General features: G+C 33.0%; 1 protein-coding gene across 2 annotated transcripts in view; it reads right to left on the reverse strand.

The window, feature by feature from the left end:
• The window catches only part of LOC111044732 (retinaldehyde-binding protein 1), a 29,679-nt gene extending 11,253 nt beyond the window's left edge, over window positions 1-18,426 (reverse strand). Inside the window, exons 1-3 of one of the 2 annotated variants that reach the window (XM_039423748.1) lie at window positions 18,093-18,426; window positions 3,862-4,032; window positions 185-276 (exon numbers count right to left, since the gene is read on the reverse strand). In XM_039423748.1, coding sequence (XP_039279682.1) covers window positions 185-276; window positions 3,862-4,000 — 231 coding nt within the window. In that variant the 5' untranslated portion in view covers window positions 4,001-4,032; window positions 18,093-18,426. Of the gene's footprint in view, window positions 1-184; window positions 277-3,861; window positions 4,307-18,092 lie in introns of those variants that run through there. The other variant, XM_022329947.2, reaches the window with a different exon arrangement.
• Between the last annotated feature and the right edge of the window lie 2,211 nt (window positions 18,427-20,637).

Genomic DNA, 20,637 nt, shown 5'->3' on the forward strand with positions numbered 1-20,637 from the left:
ATAGCACAAGTACCCGACTCATAATGGTCTCATATAAGTACCGTGCAATGTGAGCCTACAACACATTCTACTCAATGCGGTATCATAGATGTGAAATGCCTTCTTTAGATTAATAATTTTATGCATAAAATTATGAGAAATTGAGTTTTATTCTATAAGAGTAGTTATTATTATTTCAACTCACCAACTCCATTGCACTATCCGGGTAGTATTTTGTAGGCCTGAGAAATACTCGTAGCATTTCATCACTGTCATCGAAATATAATTTATGTTGTTCTGAAAAAAACAATTGTTTTAAAACATATTCACATTACATTAAAACATGAATACAATTATAATAGTAATACAATGACAGGAGGTTACCAACAACAAATCATCTAATCAGGGGTGAAAACCCCCTCACCTCCCCCACCAAGGCCATGGACGCACCCCCACCCTCTTTAATATCCCAAATTTAGTACTAGCCCCACAAAGAAGGAAACTTCACAAAAAAGAGTTTTGAGCCCCACCCCCACCCACCAAGAATTTCGAATTCCAAGGATGTCCTCGCCTCCCCCCTTTGGTCACCCGCACCACTGATCTAATTGCCAAACGAATAAAAATGATGTCTTCTACTATAATTCTAATTTAAAATTATATTGGAGCTACATATGGTCAGTAATACTAAAAGATATGTACCTATTCTATGTTTATTACCATACTATACATCTCTATTTTAATAGCGAATAAGATAACACACCGAAAGATTTAGAAAATCCTGTATGGTAGGTTTTTTATAACATGTATATTTTTATGTTTTATAATGATGATGTATAGAAATGTTTAAAATGCACGAATTAAATCTTGGATATATTATTACGAGTACTTTACTGGAACAACTCATTGGTCTAAGTATTTCTTGAAGATGTACATCTATAGTTCATAATAGCCTACATTTCAATGGAATTTTCCAATAGGATAGATAGATCATTTCCTTTTTCATGAAAATAGATGAGTCACATGATAATGCAAATGGAAAGCACTCGTGTGGCAAGAATAGATTATTTCGACTGATTCATCCATTTCTGCTTATTATTACTGAACGGTATTTATTATCTTATCTTTTTGACCTCTAGAATCACATCGATTTCGAAGTTGTACATCTATGATCTAATGCTGAACTTATTAAAAGTACGATATAATAATTGGAAATCATCCCTTCCAAGTGCGGGGATATTATAAAGAAAGTGACATACGATTCAAACATGTGAGCTTCAATTAAAGAATTTTTTCATTCCGTCAAAATTTTAAAACGATTTATTGCTTTTGATTGAAAAAGTTTTTAATTAAATTGAGCAACTTACATATGAAGAAAGAAATTAAATGGTCTGCCAAGTATAAATTCTGCATAAGAAAATCCTGTACAAATTCATACAGTCTATTATAGACCAGTCATAAATGAATCCAGTTTTGTTGAATCTTTATGAATTATCATTTGTATCCTATAGTTGGGAATAGAAAATATGATATATTTAGGAATAGAGAATAACTTGCTAAAACCAGTTCAATCGATGGACTGAACGAAGTTTGAATTTGGAAATAAATAATGTACTGTACCTACTACAGGCGGTACCATATTGTCAACAATGATTTTTTTATTGGTACCTATCTTCAATATGCCTAACTTCCATTATGTACCTGTAGTACGGTACTTCAACAATAACGGCTACTGACGATTCCAAAAAGATCCTGATTTTCTTATGCTAACAAATTTTGAGAATTGATAATATAGCCAAAGCCACATAAAATATGAATAATTTCGGAAAACACTGAACAGTTTGTAACTTACAATAGGATTCTGTCACTATATTGCTCGAAATATTGTAATATTTATTCTGAGGGTGAGCTCACAATCTTATCCATATTATTTTAATATATTCTTGAATCAAAAAATATTGAATTTATTCAGATACGATCCACGAAACAAGGATAATATAGTAGATTTATTTTTTGTATCTGATTATTATTAAAAGAGTCAAATAATCAGATGATTATTATCATTTCTTCTGCTCTTTGAATTTCTAAATTATGATGATAAATATGTTGGAAAGGCGTAAACACGTAGTGTTATCATTGGGTAATACGTCAAAGCAGTTCCAGATCAAGATTGTACTCTAATATTATTGTATTTGATTCCGTATATTGTGGGTTGTGGGTCATAGATATTGAGCCGTGTAATAAGAAATAATATAGCCCACGTTCAAATTTTCCACGTGAGGGCTTGCTGAGAAATAAGACCTCTCACCACATTAATCATGGAAAATAATGTCAAAATTTGATAACCAATTTAGGAGTCTAAAATTATCGTCTGTATAATAAATAATGGAGACAAAGTCCAGTCACATCTTTATCTCGGGATAATGTAATGAATCATTATGTCTATCTTTTGAATTTCCAATTCCATGAAGCAAACAATTTCTGAGGTTTCAGACACTTTTGATAGTGCAAATCCTGAAGAGATAACTTACATTTTTCATACTTTGAATCAATTCTCCCAACAGTTTATTGAAATATGAATAATACGTTACCGAATTTTCGGAAGGAATAAAGTTAATAATAATTGGTACCAAATAGTAGGTAGATACCGTATTTTTCATAAGCCTTGTTGAGTTGAAGCTTTTAATCATTGTTGCCTGAGCTAAGGCTATTGTATATTTTGTATAGTAGGTAGGCTATACAGTAGTATTGCACTAAGAAACTTGATGAGTTTTTCAAACAAAAGATTCAGCCTTATTGGAGTAGCAGTAATGGAAACGATGGACCAATCGTAGTGCAGAGTAGTGGAAAAGTGGGAAGATCCTAAAATGTATGACATACATTGGTCCATTGTTATGATGGGTTTCTGATAGTGAATTAATAAATATTTCTGATTATGCCTACAGAAAACGTAATGTTGGTGCTCATTGCTCTTCAATAAATAGGGCCTACTCATAAAATTCACTGTATAAAGGGCTAAATCTATCCCTTTTAAATTGAATAGCAAAAATTTCAACAATATACCATTAAAATTACTTCATGAGAATATGTTATTATGATAGGGATAATTCTTACTTGTTGTTTTTTACAGTAGTTCATATAAAATTTCATTGAATCCTTTAGTTTCACATGGATTAAGGAACATGTGGTAGATAATTTGATTATTATTGAGTTTATTTATAAAATGACAGAACGTTTTCATAGTTATCTGAAATAAGCATCATCTTAAGATGCGTTGGCTTAGAGAATGTGATACATTTTTGTTCTCTGATGAGTCACCATTCACATAACTCTTATATCATCAAATAACAAATAAATGTTCTATTTGTCTCAAATCTCAGAGTTTACTGCAAATTACTTACAAGTGAAAAATACTTGTGGAAATAAAATGCTGGCCTAACTAGCTGCTTAGTAGCGAACTAATTGTGGCTAGTAACTAGTAAACTAGAACAAGTAGCTAGTAACAAACTGCTTGTAGGCAGTGTTACTGCATGTGGTTCAATTATAATGCATATAATACATTAAATGAATGTTCATTTCATTCTCTGCTCCACCTGTGGAGGCATCACCACCTTCCGCAAGAATTAGTTATTTTCAAATAACAAAATCAATAGGATTCAATATACCTAGTCGTATTATGAAAGATTTCTATTTTTTTTCTTGATACCTTTTTGTATATTTTTATTACTTTTATTGAATAATAAAAAAATAATCTCCAATTTAATTGATTAATTTCAACGTTTCCATAACAATAATAATTTGAAATATGAGCGGGAGAGATGGATTATTTTAAAATGAAGCCGAAAATTTGTGAGTACAATAAAATGTGAGTTTGTCGGCACCTACCTCTGAGCATAGTCCTGAGTTCGTTGATGGCCTGATTGGCGCGTTCGTCGGTTTCACGCAGCTCCCTCTCGGCAATGAGTTTGGTGTCGGCGGTGATCGGCTCATTCTCCAGCCGGAACCGGCGGTCGATTTGCTCCATCTGCGGCGCTGAAGTGTGGCTCTCCGACTCTCCTGGAACGCGGATCAACATTGTTTTGGTGCACATTGTCGGTTAAAAGAGCGAATCACGTCAAGGCAAAACAACCCAACAGGAAAACGGACAATAACTAGTGAAAATCGGAAAACTCAAGTAACAGTTCCGCTATCAACCAATTCGAAGTATTCGTTTCCTCGCGATGTCTAACCTCTGACAGGCGTTTGTCCGGTTAGCAATATTTATGCCTCGATCGGTGCCGAATGCCAACTAACCATCCAGTGGCTTACAATTGTGTTTTTCTACGACCCTGCTCACTTTTGCAGTGCAACCTTTGAACCTTTGCTCAGATAAGCGACGGACAAACATTTCGTCACTATTCATGGTCGCACTGTCTACAGATTAGACGAGTGGAACATGATGATTGGATGGCGGGAGGGAAGAAGAGGGGGAATTATGATGGGAGAAGATGACACGAGATCAGAGAGTATATTGTAGGCGTGAAGAAGAAACAAACGATAAAAACTATCTATATCGGAAATCCTCGTAAATAACAAGAAACAACAACAATAGCTATTTAAATATTGGACTTAAATCGGAATCAAATTTGTACAATAAGTGTTTTCAAATATAAATTTATGACTTACAAAAGTTCAAAAGTGTGGGTGTACTTATCAATCATGCATAGGAAGTTGTCAACACTATTGTTTCCAATATGTTTTTGTATTTGGAACTTAATCACTATTTTGAAAATTATGTTATGCTCTCCAGAGATCAGTGTTCATTGACAGTAAGTCACGTGAAAATTTTGAAGGGTACAGTTCCAAAGTATCAACGAATAAGTTCAAAGTCACGACATTGTGTAGCAGATTTCAAAAATAAATCAATGATATTATTGACTAATAAAGTTTATTAATTTTTTCATCTTTCAAGCATATTAGTAAAATAGATAGTCTATTAAAGGGAAAACTTTAGCATTGGGCAACATGAAAGAGAGAATAACTTTTTTTAAACTTGCATAATAGGAGATTCAATAATAGTAAATATTGGAATTTGTCAATTTCTCAATAAACTAAGGCTCAACTCACGCTTACGCGACTCAGGTCGAGAAGAGACTCGACTCTAGTCGAGAGCATGTGTTTCCAAAAATGTTGACAGACTAGTCGATTCTAGTCTCTGCGACGTCACCATTTGAAAACACATGCTCTCGACTAGAGTCGAGTCTCTTCTCGACCTGTGTCGCGTAAACGTGAGTTGAGCCTAAGTCTCACTTTTATAAGATAATAAGCTTATGTTTATGTAATAAGTCAACTCCTTATTTAATCATGTAGATTGCAAGTGATGGTTGAATTCTACTCAGTTTACATACTGTTCTACTAATCATATCTTGTATTAGCTTCCAGTATCCGGTAGTTCGGAATCCACCTGAAGCTGTAAGTCCATGCATCCCTCATTACCATCCTTCTCATTACCCAAGCACAAGCCTGTAGCTCATGTCGGCACCAGCCTCCAAAAAACTCGTACAAACTAAAATTAACTATATGTAGTCTATTGTCTTATTGTCCCCATTCTAGAGAGAATCCTATCATTCCAAATTAACCCTCTGTTACACACAGCTGATGTGAGAGATCAGAAATGGGTATTTTGGGTTGTACGGCCCCTGGGGTGTAGCAGCACTGTGTCCAGTGCCCTCTAGTGAGGTCCACGTTATAATAGCAGTGGAGAAAGAACAGCGTTGCCGATTCTCCCTTGCCTTGCCACTGCCTTCTATAGAATATAACTGATAACAGTATTATCTTATAAAATATCAACTGTTCATTCCCATCTAAGTGATCAATCATATTTTATTCATCAATAAAATATTTTTTTCAAATTAATTAATGATAAATCATAATGTTAATCACTCCTACATTGTTGAAAGGTTGTGGAGGTAGAAAAGGATAGCCCTATCTTCTTTAGACAAGGATAGCGGCAGCATCATTGTTGATAAAATACTGCTATTATTACTTTGACCTCACTATACTGTAGTAATGTACCTTAGTACAGCTATTGATAAGGAGTGGGTTAGTCGAGTTTCTATTATCCATCATTTAGTAGTTTTACTTGACTCCAAGCTGGTGAGTATGAGCTAAAAACCGCTTTCCAGAATCTAATAAAAAATATCGACTATGATTCGATATCTACTATCGGTTCGGAATGTATGGGTTCTCCCCACTCTTACCGCCACCGCGATTCCTTAAATCTTCAGTTTTATAAGTGATTATTGTATTGAAGGGTTCAGTGTAAGAGAGGGCTGAGCTCCAAATTCGCCCTCCTAGGCAAAAAATAATGGCAGCTATTATTACATTCTTCTTTTTCTTCTTCTTCTTCTTCTTTCTTCTTCTTCTTCTTCTTCTTCTTCTTCTTCTTCTTCTTTTTCTTCTTCTTCCTTTCTTGGTTAATGCATCATTGCCTGTTCCGAACCTCATAGTCTTTATAATCGGACCATCTTTTTCTTGGACGTCCTCTATCTCGTTTCCCAACTGGTTTGTACAATGAAGATTGCTTAGGAATCCGGTCTCCACTCATTCTATTCACATGTTGGAACCAATCATTCCTACTCCCATTTATTTTATCTTTTATTGCAAAAATATTTAGCTGAGCTCTGATATCTGTGTTTCTGAAACGGTCAACTCTACTGCACCCATGAGGTTTCTGTTCTACGCAGAAACCTCATTTCAGATGCTTGCAATCTGCTTTCATCGCGCTTGGATAGTACCCAAGTTTCACTACCATACAGTAGTGTAGGAACCGCAATTGTTCTATAGAACTTTATTCCTGTTTTGTTGTTTCTTTGCTGGCACTATTCTTAAGAGTTCTATGTATGGTTCCACAGATATTTTGTACAATGAAGCGATGCATCTTGGTGCAAGCATCTTTATCATGTTGATAAGAGATATCACAGCCAAGATAGCTGAAATAGGATACCTGTTCTAGAATTTTATTTCGTAGAACAATTTTACTTCTCACCGGATCCTATTATAATAATTATTCTATTTACCCATAACCCATGAACAAGTGTAGAGCTTATGAGGGCATCACATTCAGGGGAAAATTAAACGGCCCCATTTCCAATGTGAACCGAGATTTAGCCAGGATTCAATCAATGTTGTATGGTGGGCAGGAAGCATACCAGAGTGCAATATATGGGTACAAGAGAAGTTTCAAGGGTTGAAGTCTTCATGAACTGTCTTTATAAAGTTTTTTATTAATTTTCTAGAACCCTCAATTCCTTTCGCGGCCTAGACGTGCCTGATATTAGGGAGCGCGGTCCTTCATGTTTACTATCTATTTATAGAATCAAAGAAAAAATGAACTAGTATCTCAACTCTGATTCTGTATGGTGTTTCATGTGGGAGTTTTGGAAGATTCAATAAACAACATGACCCAAAATAAGACAATGGTATTTTTGGTGAACCACAAATGTCATTGATGAACTAAACAAAACAAATCTATTTCAGTCTCATATTTCCTAGTTTAATCAATCCAAATTCAGTTATCTATGACACCAAATTCAATGTCACAAATCTCTGAACTCTTCCTTCTGTTTGCGAATCAACTATTGGATGTTGAATCATACTCGCCTATGCTTTACAAACGGAATTTGACCTATTCAGTTTGTGATAAATTACAATGCGTCATTTTCTGATTAAAAAAGGTAACGGTGCAAATTTTAGGGAACAAAAGCCTTTCAGATAGCCATAATTGCATTCACTGATGAGTATTATTGTAAATTGTTTAGTTTCACTTGCTGATAAGGGTAGTTTGGAAAGGTTATCATTGGAAAGTGGACAAAACGTCATTCCACAGAAGCGTACTATTTAATAGAGTTCGAATTTTGGACTTGAAAAATTATAGCAAAATGTTGTTCATTTGAATCTGGAATTGTACTTTATACTTTCTCCGCTAAAATAATATGCTATTGTTTATTGAATTCCAAAAGTAATACACTCACCTCACTTGGCTTATAATAATACACTACAATAATATTGGCTTAAAAAAACACTCACTTTGGCTTTCAATAGCTTTTACAACAATAGCATTAAAAATAGAACAATTTGAACATTGTTGAAAGAACATTGCTTGATGCAGGAAAATATGTTTGGAAGCTCTCCTCATTTTCATTCCTTTATGGCGAAAAATTATGTAGAGGTATCTGACGTGGTGTGCCGGATGAATGTACTTAATTTCATATAAAATAATAGATATTCTCAAAATATTCAATTTATCCTCTGTAGGTTTACAAACATTACAGGCCTAATTCGAATAAATTTGGGTGTATCAGCAGACCCGTTATCATCGTGTTATGGATCAATTGCATCAGTCACGCATCTATGAGTGCCTTGTAAGGAAAACAGCTCTAAAAAATACAGTTACAGATCCGGAAAAAATATTCATCATCTTATTTATTTATTAGGAATCACCATCAACAACGATTCGAAGCCATATAGAAGGTCCAAATCAAGGGGTTTCTCGCCGACAAGTTTATCTTATTAGAAGAAAGAAGGCTTGACGTAGTAGAGAGTTAAACAGTACTCTAGTACTCCGGTACTGGAGACTACTGGAGAGTACCAGACAGTACAGGACAGTACTGGAGAGTTTACTAATTCTCCACAACTCCAGTACTGAGGAGCTTGTAAACTCCGGTACTCCAATAGACAATAAAAGAGTCCTTTACTCTTTAACCCAATTATTTTTGTTTAATGCCATCGAACACCGTTCCTGTCAATGGAGTTCAGGTTTGTTATTGGAAATAGGCTCACCTGCAGTGAGCTTAACCAATCTTTATCAAAATAGAACATTATTGTTATTTCAAACGATTCGTAAATAATAGTCTGAAATGATAGTGAAGTTGTCTATTTATTACGGTATGTTCAATATTCTAGTCAAATGTTTCGTCGAATTATTCGAGTACTGTAATTCAAAATTTCGAGCTGATTTACAAAAGTGTAATATAAATAATACGGTACTCTCACTGCTTATCAATTTTACAACATTGGCTTACCTAAATGACCTCATGACTTACAGAATGACCTCATCACACTACCATGCGCTAACCAAGTGGAATAATAGGTCGATTGAATAAAAGCTAGCAATTGCCGAATTCCAAGTATTTTTCAAGCAAATGCTAGAATTCGATTCAGCTGTATAAACTTATTAGAATAGATAGTTCTAATGACTAGTTGCAGTCACTAGATTCTAGCTCGTAAAGTGTTTAGTTTGCTCGCAAACCCATCGATCACGATTGAATTGAATCTACACAATAGTGTCTTTCCTGGATAAAGAATTTTCATTATAGAATTAGTCCCACAAGAAATATGGCTAATTAATCGCTGATTGAAGCTGCTATACAAACTCATTATGTATCAACTTTAAGCTGTTATACAAGCTCATTATGTATCAAATTCAAGCTGTTATACAAACTCATTATGTATCAACTGCAAGCTGTTTTCCAAACACATTATGTATCAACTTCAACCTTGCATTTTGTATAGGTTGTACAGCTGAGGTGCCAGAGTAAGTCCGCATACTCCTCTGCAGCCAATTGCAAGCGATCTTCAGCGTCCTCTGTCTTAGTTTATTCAAGGTTTTAGTTTTCCGTCGCGTTACCCTACGATTCTAAAACTCAGTTGGAATCTTGGAGATCGCACTTATACAAGTTGCATACTGTAACTTTTAGTTGAGCTATTTGGTCATTTTTGGTAAATTGAATAACTTTCTCAAAAATTAATATTTTCAGAAAATTTTTGTTTTATTTAATCAACAATATCATGAAGAATTTATCCTCTAAATCTCATGAATTTATCTATTACCGAATTTGAAATGTTCTGTCCCAAAAATTTAAACTTTAGGTGCTCATATCTCAAAAAGTAATGATTGGAAAAAATGTTTTCCTGAGAAAACTTTTTCATTTTGATAGCTTGATGATATACAAATCGAAAAACTTTGAAAAATATCACCAGTAGAAAGTTCATTTGTAGCCTTTGCACAGCCTTTTAAGGAAAAATTCATCAAACTTTGTGACTCAGGTGTGAAAATAACGAACAAAAAAAATAAGTCACAAATTCATTGTTCATGCTTTATGCATACTCTAACTACTTACGGAGATGTTAAAACAGTATCCATATAAGCATCTCAACGTTTCAATGAAAGGTTAAAGTACCTACAGTAGGTACAAGATTTCTCAGGGCCAATGTGCTATCATTTTCTATAGCTGGTCTCATTCATACAAAAGCTCATCATTCATACTAGCTCGAGTTAATTTGTACAATCTACGAAATAAGTTGAGCCTTAATGATGATTTTTTTCCGGTTGCGATTGCGATTGCATTTGGCCAATAATTGAGTATACACAATATAATAGACATGGATAAGGAATATGGTACTCGTCATTGTTGCAAGATATATGCCAATTTTGTAGAATCATTTTTCAACTTTTGAAAGTACCTTTTTCCATCACTGATAAATTTCTTCACAAACTACCTCTCTACTTGTTCACAAAACATTGTTCTACATATTAAGCCAATCTTACTTCAATCAAAAATAACTTGAATTTATTTTCTGAATACGTAGAGCAATTTTATGATCGGTAAACTCTGAAAAAAGCTGAACTCCACTGATACCGTACATGAGGTATGCTCCATTTCAGGGTACTTAATATACTATTTTTCTCTTAGCTATCGTAGACTTCATATTGACCGACATAATATTATATAACTCATCCTTATTCTCGAATTGCTGAGACTATGTCAAGATTAAATTTTAATTGGTCGAAACGGAAACCAACTGATAACACTACTTGAAGTTGGAGAATACCTAATAAATCATAGAGGTCTCTTCAACTGTTACTGCTGCAAAGGTCATCGGAGATCAACATACATCCAATAGGCCTGTAGTTCATAACTCTATTTTTCCACCGATCACAGTTTCATAATTCTTAAACTTCTCATATTTTTTATGACATTGGTAGAAAAAACTTTGTTTCTGTTTATGGGAATATTTTATATAAAATATAATATGTAGTCATTGGTCAAATTGACGATGAATACATATTACGACGCATTCTCAGGACTTTCTATGCTTAGAACTGTTGAGAATTTGACAATCTGTCTTATTAATGCTCTACGTCGCTCATTCACATATTCCTTACTAGATTTTGAGTGATTATCAGTAGAGCGATTGATTTCTACATCTCTACAATTATTTTTTTTCAATCCTCGAAAAGCTCAATGTTCTTATCTCTAAAATTACTATATTATTTTCCTGATCCTTTGATTTTTATTTTTATCTTTTTTCAAAATCCTCCGCTCCACAGATTAGATATTTATTTTTTTGCATGATTCATTGTAGTTAGTGGTTACTTGGTAATATTGTAATTACTTTGTATTGATATAATATTTATTATAAAAGCTGCAAATGGCAAAAAATTCACAGCTAATACGGCTGATTGTCTCGGAAGACCCACCTCAAAATCAGTTAGAGAACATACTGGAGGCTATGGGGAAAAGTCCAAATCACGAAAATTTTATCCCCCTGGCACCCCTAGAACCCCCCAATTTTTTTCGACACATTTAAATCAGCCTCGCACAGAAAATTCGATAGAAGCTTTTTTTTTGTTCAGCTCGCCAAGATAAGTGTATAACCATAGCTAAATTTCAACTAAATTCAAATTGCGATCCAGGAAAGGGAGACATAAATAATAACTGGAAATCAGGCCTATCACTTTTGGGATTCGAGTCCGAAAAGCTTTGATAAACTTATATCCTATTCAGGGAAACAGAGCAAGCATTTCCATTCATACATGCCGCAAAAGTTGCAATAATATTGAGATGAAATTAATAATGATAATTGATACTAGAATCTTTCTTATTTCACGGAGCACGGTATGCACTGATCCGAAAACAATAATCTTCCCTTCATGATTTGAATACATGATCTTGTAATTCCTGGTATATATTATTTCATTTCCAAATTGATAAAAAGTTTAACGAATTATTGCTAAATCGCTTAACAAAGACTTATTAGGTCTAATCATGTAAATCCATATTCCTTTGTTACAAGTCATTGTTTACTATCCGTTACTAGCTCATATCTGTTAGATAAATTTGAACTATTGGTCCTTATTTCTGAGAACTATTATAAATCTATTTCAACCAATACTTTCATAATTTCTTCAAGCACTCAAGTACTTATATTCGACTTGGTGAATCATCATAATAATATGGTGGAAGTTTTAAAATCAGATATACTGTTTCGTCTTGATAACAAAAGATAATGAGTTTCAATTTTTCTGTTAACAATGGAGTTTTTCTGGGAAAACTACAGAAACGCGTCAATGTTTTTTCAGGATTCATCTGAGAGGTATTCGCTGTAGGCAGACGTTGAAGAGGAGAAGATTTTTTAAATTTTCGGAAGCACACATGATGGAGTTTTAGCTCCTTATCTAACATTTCCAGATTTATTTTTCAATATTTATTTTTCAGTTTCTTTTTCAATAAATTTCGAAATGTTAGATAAGGGAGAACAGGGCTTTGCAATGAAAAAATATCAAATAGATGTTTGTCAGAGAGAGGACTATGATAGCTGATTTTTTCGTGACATCATTCACAATAATTAAAAATATTAATATTATAATTCGAGTTCAATCTCCAATATTCACTAATAAAAACCCAATATGTTTCCGAATAGAGAAATGATAGCATGAGCATCCCAGTGCGTTTGTGTTCCAAATTTCAACAATGGCATAGCAAAGGGAGGTTTCCAGGTTACAACCACCTCCCCCCCAAGATCCATAAAAAGATGCACAAAACCCATTCCCTCATCAAATTCCAATAGGTGAAGTATATAGGGGGCCCAAAATCATTGCAGGTCAACCCCCCATTTCAAAATCCTAGCTATGCTACTGAATTTCACTGTTTGCTCAAGCCAATAGTCCTTGTGGTTCTTTTTCGTGAAGCTATGTGGAACTGGTAGTTTCATACACTTTCACTGTTCCAAGACAGTAATAATAATCGAAAATAGTCGGCATTAATCGGCTTCAGCAAACAAAAAATTGGCTTGAAATTTGGAGCATAAACGCCCTATACCATGAGATATATTTTCGTGCTACCTTTTGATACCGGCCTGAGGTACTTTTTATAAAGATACTAGAATTATTTATTGAAACTTTTGCATTGAAACCGCTAAAGAAGGCATAGATAGTTTCTTGTACTGTTCCAATATAAGGAATTTAATACTTCGAGAATAATCTGCCTTCTCTTCAATATTGATAGATCATTCTTTCGACTTCGACATACCAACAACTAATTTCCGAGGACTGTTCGTACCGTAAGTCTTGAACCCTTAGTACAACCAATCTAAGTAGCATGACACCAAGTTCAACACAATAATAAAAATGGTCGCACACTGATTTTGTTTGCTAACGATTGTGTTTTGTGTGTTTTACACAAACATTTCATTCTGCGTCACCACACAATACCCAAGTTCCTAGTTGCCTACAGGTCTTGAAATTCTTTATGCAACTTTATCTCAGAGTCTTTAACAATATTCATGTTCTCAGCTCTAACACGTGTTTAAATTTAAATACAGTGATAGGCTTACTTGATATAAGGGTTTAATGTCTAAAAATTGATAAATCATCAAACGTTCATTGAAATTATAAATTGAGTATGATAATAAGTTATGGTACAATATTATTACTGCTCTATAAATAATGTTGATTTTTATCTTATGCTCAACCCTAAATGTATTTTGTACTGTTTATCAGTAGCCTAATATTTCTCAATCAAGCATTAAATTTGAACAAGAATCAATTACACTTCTTCAGCACGAGGATACAGTGTGTTTTCATCTATCAATTCGTTTGTGATAAGATAATTTCTCAGTTGGTGTCATAGAGCTGTATGTGTTATGTATTGTGCACAATTGAACTCTATTTTGAGAAAAAACAGATTTATGGGCTGTCCTTGTTAGATCTGACGTATCCAATCGATAAATTAGTAAATTTTCAGCTTTTAACGTACCCTATCAAAATTGTAATAGTTTCAATTTGTCAATGTACTACAGCTTCATTATACACAATTTCCATTCATAGACCACGTGATCGTTTATTATTAACATAATAATTCATTATTTAGCAGATAGAAATGAGATGAGATTCTAAATATACTCAGATAGATTTTTACGATAGAGGATAGACTAGGAAATTCGAATTCTATCTCAATAGGCCTATTGTATATTGTCTCAAGATTGGTTAGCCTATATACCGAATATAGCAGCTTTGAATATAGAAATTGGACATTTTCTGTGTATTGAAATACTGGTTGAAGTACACTCAAGAATGAATTTTCTATTATTCAACCGAATTTGACTTATGGGGGAATATACAAAAAATGCCCAGAAACCCAGAAAGCCATGTCCTTGAGTCAAAAAACCAATTTTCATATTGTAATACCTTTTCAAGGCCTTTCTAACAAATAAGCCATATTTCGGCAGATATCATTCTACAAGGGTTATGTTCTATCAGAATCACCCGTTAGATGCACTTAATTTAGTAGAGAGGCACACGCATAAGGACACTTTTTGGATCTAAATTTTAGACACTCATAACTTTAACGCAATGATCGGATCTTCTCGTACTATAGCTCATTCTTCTCAGCTCGTCAAGACGGTTCAAAATCGTGTATCATAACTGGAATATGATCAAAAAAATGGAAAATTCATCCTTGAGTCCACTTTAGCCCATATTTCCATACACAAAAAATGGCCAAATTCTATATTCAAAGCTTTATATCTCAGTAGGCCTAACCCGATATGATACCAATTGGTAGTTGGTCTTGAATTATTGTAGAACAGAATACCTCTTTCATGTGAGGAAAATTATTTTCGTAAGATAGATTCGATTGTTCAAAGAATCAAGAAATTGGCGATATTTTCTCATTTCCACAGTATCGGCAGTTTTTTTGATATTGCACAGTAATTCATGATGGATTCGAGGCAACTCAGCTTATATAGCATGCATTTTACTTTAATTTAAAACCAATCGCAAGCTTTGATCATAATATCAGAATCGTTTTAGAAACACTTGATTGGGTAACAGCAAAATCGCGAAAAAATGGAAATCACCACTTTTTTATCGATTGTAACTTTTGAATGGAATTGAGATCGAAATTATCGTTTATGGGAGTGAAAAGAGGAAAACTTCTCTAAAGCCATCACTAAATTTTTATTTTTTTTGTAATTCACAAAATTGACAGCTTTGAATATGGAAATAATCCATTCTTTGAGTATAAAAATATTAGTATACGGAGGAATTTTCCATTTTTCAATCTAATTTAACTTATGATACATGATTTTGAACCGCCTTGACATGCTGAGATGAATGAGCTATGGCACGAGAAGATCCGATCATTGTGTCAAAAGCTATGAGTGTTTGAGATTTTGATCCTTGAAGTATCCTTATGCGTGCCTCTCGAGTAAATCAAATGCATCTAAAGGGTGATTCTGATAGAACATAACCGTCCTAGAATGATATCAGCCGAAATATGAATTCTTTGGTTAGAAAGGCCTTGTAAAGGTATTACAATGAAAAATTGGTATTTTGGCTGTAGGACATAGCTATCTATTTTTGGGTGTATTTCCCCTCCCATTATACTAAATTTGAGAATTCCTAAGGAATCTTGTTGAGATTTTATTGTTCTTACACAATTATTGTAATCACACAATATGTGATTTTCATCATTACTGAAAAGTACTCTAAATAGGGTGGAAGCGGTAGGTTTAGATAATTTTGAAAAAAAACCCTTGAATAATACCCTTTTTTAACATGTGTAGCTGTAAAACCAGAAATGGTGGAATTCTGCGCCACCACACAATTTATTAGGAATTTTGTTGTCTTTAATTTTGTAGAGAATGCATTTCTTCGAAACACTTGAGGCTTTCGAAATAAAATGGAAAATTTGAAAAAAGTCCCAGAATCTAGGGTTTTTCAGGGGTAAAGCCGCCCCCTAGCGTGTAAGCAAATTTTAGATTTGAGTTCAACGCCCCAAAATACATATAGAACTATCAATAAACATTCTTTCAGGACTGTTTTCTAAAAAATTAACTTACATTTGACTGGACATAAAAGTATGAACTCTCCCATAAAAACCAAATATATTATTCCACGGTGTTTGTGTTGTGTCCCATAAACGAAAACACAGCTAAAGTACGTTTTGGTTATGCGTTGCCACTCTATTCTTTCGAGAAAGTGTGAACCGATGAACCTGAAGTAGGTGAACCTATATTCTTCAACGGCCATCGTCCGCGATCGCATAAAAAAAGCATTGGTAACGCTACCTAAATATTTCACTTTTAATATTCATAATTTATCACAACTTTTCCTAATACAGTATTAATCATTCTTAAAACGTACATTTCCATTCTTTCATTTCATATTCATGCTTAATCAAAGCATATCATCAAAACTCACTCAAATTTATTATAAACTGTAGATCTTTTTTTAATATCTTCCCCTAGGATTAACAACATTAAGCTTTTTGAAATAAGTCGCCTATATCCTGAAATCAGATGTGATAGGCAATTCTACACCCTGGAAAGTTACCAGTAACGAGTAGCCTATTGAAGAAACGTATCAATAGGTAATTTCTTATTTCTTGTACAGTACGGTACTTGTATCCTTACGTGTACGGTACCTACCCTAAATGAGTAGAGTACACAAACATTTAGGAGTACATGTAGACGCCGGCTCCGTTCTTTATAATATATTTTTTTTATGATAGCTTTGGCAATCATCTCATAATCTTATAATAGGCTACTCAATAAATACGTAAATCATTAACGTAGAAACAGAACAATTAACGCAGAAATACGTCTTGAAAAATATGAATTTTTAACTATACCGTACCAACAAAAAAGAAATCCGATCAATAAATCATTCCATAGATAAACAGCATAAATAGATGTGTTGATGAATTGATTATATGGCTATTATAATCTCGCAATACTTTCATGAGATTGTTTTTTACTAACGTATTCATAATTTTATTACTGAATATTATGATTGATACTTGAAGAGCGCTAGGTTTTTTTTTCATTGAGGCTATGAGTATAAATACTGGCTAGATAATATTTCCAAGTCAATTTACAATGATTCAGCCAGTTTATTTCGTGGGGGCGCGGCGTTATTTGTAACCGGAGTGATTAGAGAGGGTGTCTAGGGGACTTCTCCCTGAAGCTACTTTAGCTGAATCATACTTGCTCGATTTTTATTTCACGCACTTCAGCTAAGAAAAATTTTGGTTAAATAGTGTGTTATACTGACAAACTTCTATTTTTGACTGTTGGATATGAATTAGACCATATTTATAAATAACAATTGAGATACCGTAATTATATTGTTAACTTATCAATGGCACAGCACAATAGTAATGTAGAACATATAATAATAATTTGCGGAGGTAATTAAACTTATTGGGCTCCATCTCACCAATATCGAGCTATTTGAGTTTCTCTTGAGAATCCATTTAAATTCAAAATATTGTAAGGGTTTGGAAGATAATATAAGATTGGATACCGCTGGGACAGAAGTTGAAATACGTGGTAATATAGAGAATATAGGGATTTACTAATACATTATATTCCATATTTTCTAAAAAATATTACAGGACCTATTAAAAACGAAATAAATGCTACTGTATTCTCTAATGAAATTGATTGCACTGGTTTGAAGATCTCCATGCAACTTTTATCATCCTCCATTCATGTAAACATATTAGCTTTACATTAACTCTCATTAATTATGATTTTTAATATTATTTACAAACTTTCAACAGTAAAGATTCCATAATTTTGAATTACTAATAGTTATTCAAATTTCAATGTCTTTGATATTGCCTTGAAATTAATATGAACCGCTGATGTAAGCGGTGTTATCATGAAGAGTAGGTACTATTTTCAGTGAATGTTAACTGACAGACCCTTCAAATCCCCCGATCATTTTATTGGTCTTATCTTTATAAAAAATGATTGGATGTAACAGAAACTTTCAAATTGAAACTCACCAAAAAATAAGGAAATCCTTGAAGTTTGTCAGTGGCAATCCAGCAAAGCACTAAATCAATGTTACATGGATAGTAAATTTATTTTTTGTCGCTCAGTACCTTTATAACTTTGAGAAGTTCAAAGATCCAAAGGTCCAAACAAAAAAAGACTGATAAAAAATGAATCCGCCTCTCTATGACAAATATTACTAGCATTTGAGGTTGAGCTGTCACCAAATAAGACTACGCTTTTGATAATGCACCGAACGACAAAGACGAGTCTAAAGTCATCATTAGGATAGCACACGTTTCTCTCCAACAAATAATTATATCATAGTTCAAATACTCTCCCTTGTCAGTAATCGCTTTTATCCTCGCATAAAGTGTTTACCTAAACACAATTATGATAAATAATAAATCATTCAATAGTTATTTTGATTTATCACTTATTCTTAACAAATGATCGCTGAGAGAGAATTTCAATTTTTTTCAATAATTAATAATTGTATGAAATTAGCAATTTTATACATACGGTTAATATCCGTATGAAATGGAATATTTCCATGATACTCCAACTTGTTTAATATACGCTGTTATTTCAGATCCAATAATAATAATAGATTATGGTTGAGTATTTTGTTTGAAAACCTATTTTTCATTGAATACAATACTTTATTTCAAATCTAATAATGATAGATTATGATTGAGTCAGTTTACATAGATATATTTATATAAAGCATAGCATATTTAGGATTCATTAATTATACAATAATAACTTGAAAACTCACCTCCCAGGGGGTGAAAGTTCTATCTAATCCTGTTTTTCAGGAAAATCGTACTCATCAGTATCCATATCCCCAAGTCATTTTTAATAATATAGCTCTATTGTGATTTTCAATGCGATTAGCTCATTTATAGGCCCAGTTCGCTAGGTTAAGTTCCAGTTTCCAACGAGAGAGAAAAAATATATAATATATATACTTGGAAATTATTATCCTCCTAATAATTACAGTAGGCTATACTTGAAGATTATTTGCAAGCACAGCCCAAAACTTTATTTTAGAGATGTGCAAGTAGTTTGAAACCTCATCAACACTTAATCAAAACTCCATTATCATCAAGATCGGCATTGGATGCCGCTTAATTATTTTCTCATCAATGACCCGGCAAAAGCAGTTTCGCATTCAAAATGCCTCCGACTTAGTCCGCCTTAATAAATATACACAAATAAAATTCTCAATCCTACGTTATAAGTTCTTCCTTATTTCAACTTGATTATTCGTATTTTCTGTATAGTATAGGTTAAAATTCAATTGTAAATATTTATGTAGTCTACCGTCCCTCATTTGAAAAATACTACTTATAGGCCTATTCTTCTCAAACAAATAGAGTATAGACCTATTGCATCACTCAGCATGAAAAAAAATACGGTAATAGTTTGTGGAGCGAGTGATTTGAATAGAAAAAAATTTGTTCATATTTTTTAATATGCTTCTTGAAACAATATACCGTATTAATTGACAAATGGTACTGTATGACACAATAAAATACATACGGATTATGTTACTCATTCAATTAAAAAAAAAATTAAAGAGACACTCACTCTATTATAAATAAGTTACTATAAAAGTATTAGAGATTTGATACCGGATAGATCAAATAATGAATGAATATATTTTTTGATAATTTGAAGGGTGAATTTGAAGGAAAGTTCAAATTGAATATATAGCCTTGTGACTTTGAAAGTTGTGCCAATCTTCAAGCTCGTGTGAAGCAATCAAGCTGACTGGACAATGATATGCAGTTCATTGTGTTTATTGATTGAATCATCCATTGTGGAAAAATCACGCAATGTGCACGTTAATTTTGTCATTGAACTAAGATGAAAGGAAGAAGATAGAACCTGTAATGAATTACGGTACGCTACTTACCAGCAACTTGACTGCTTACGTGTTGTTCTTTTGAGGAAGTGAATCAGAAGAAAAATCATAATTATTATTATTCAAATCAGCTTTTTAAAATGTTCCTAATTTTGTGTATACTTCTCAAAATTATAATTATGTTTTGATCATATATGGTCAAAACATTATTTTTGGATTCTATAAATATAATAATCATGAAATATAAAATAATAAAATATCCTATTATACTAAGTGAGCCATTTCTGTATTTATATATCTGGTTATTTTTATAAATGGTTATGTTTATATATGGTTATTTTTATATATGGTTATTTTTATATCTGGCTTTTTTTATATCTGGTTATTTATGTTTTACGGATCTCGTAAACGGCTCTAACGATTTTCACGAAATTTGGAACATAGTAGGTTTATTGACCGAGCGAGGAGAGGTCTAAGATTCAAGTCGACGGTTTGGCATTTCTCTTAATGTTTGAATGTTTTTAATGTTTAAATGTTTAAATATTTAAATGTTTGAATGTTTAAATGTTTATATTTTTGAATGTTTTTAATGTTTAAATGTTTAAATATTTAAATGTTTGAATGTTTAAATGTTTTAATGTTTAATGTTTGAATGTTTTAATGTTTAATGTTAAATGTTTAAATGT

Source organism: Nilaparvata lugens, chromosome 3, assembly GCF_014356525.2.
Source record: "Nilaparvata lugens isolate BPH chromosome 3, ASM1435652v1, whole genome shotgun sequence".
In the NCBI taxonomy this organism is placed as follows: Eukaryota; Metazoa; Arthropoda; class Insecta; order Hemiptera; family Delphacidae; genus Nilaparvata; species Nilaparvata lugens.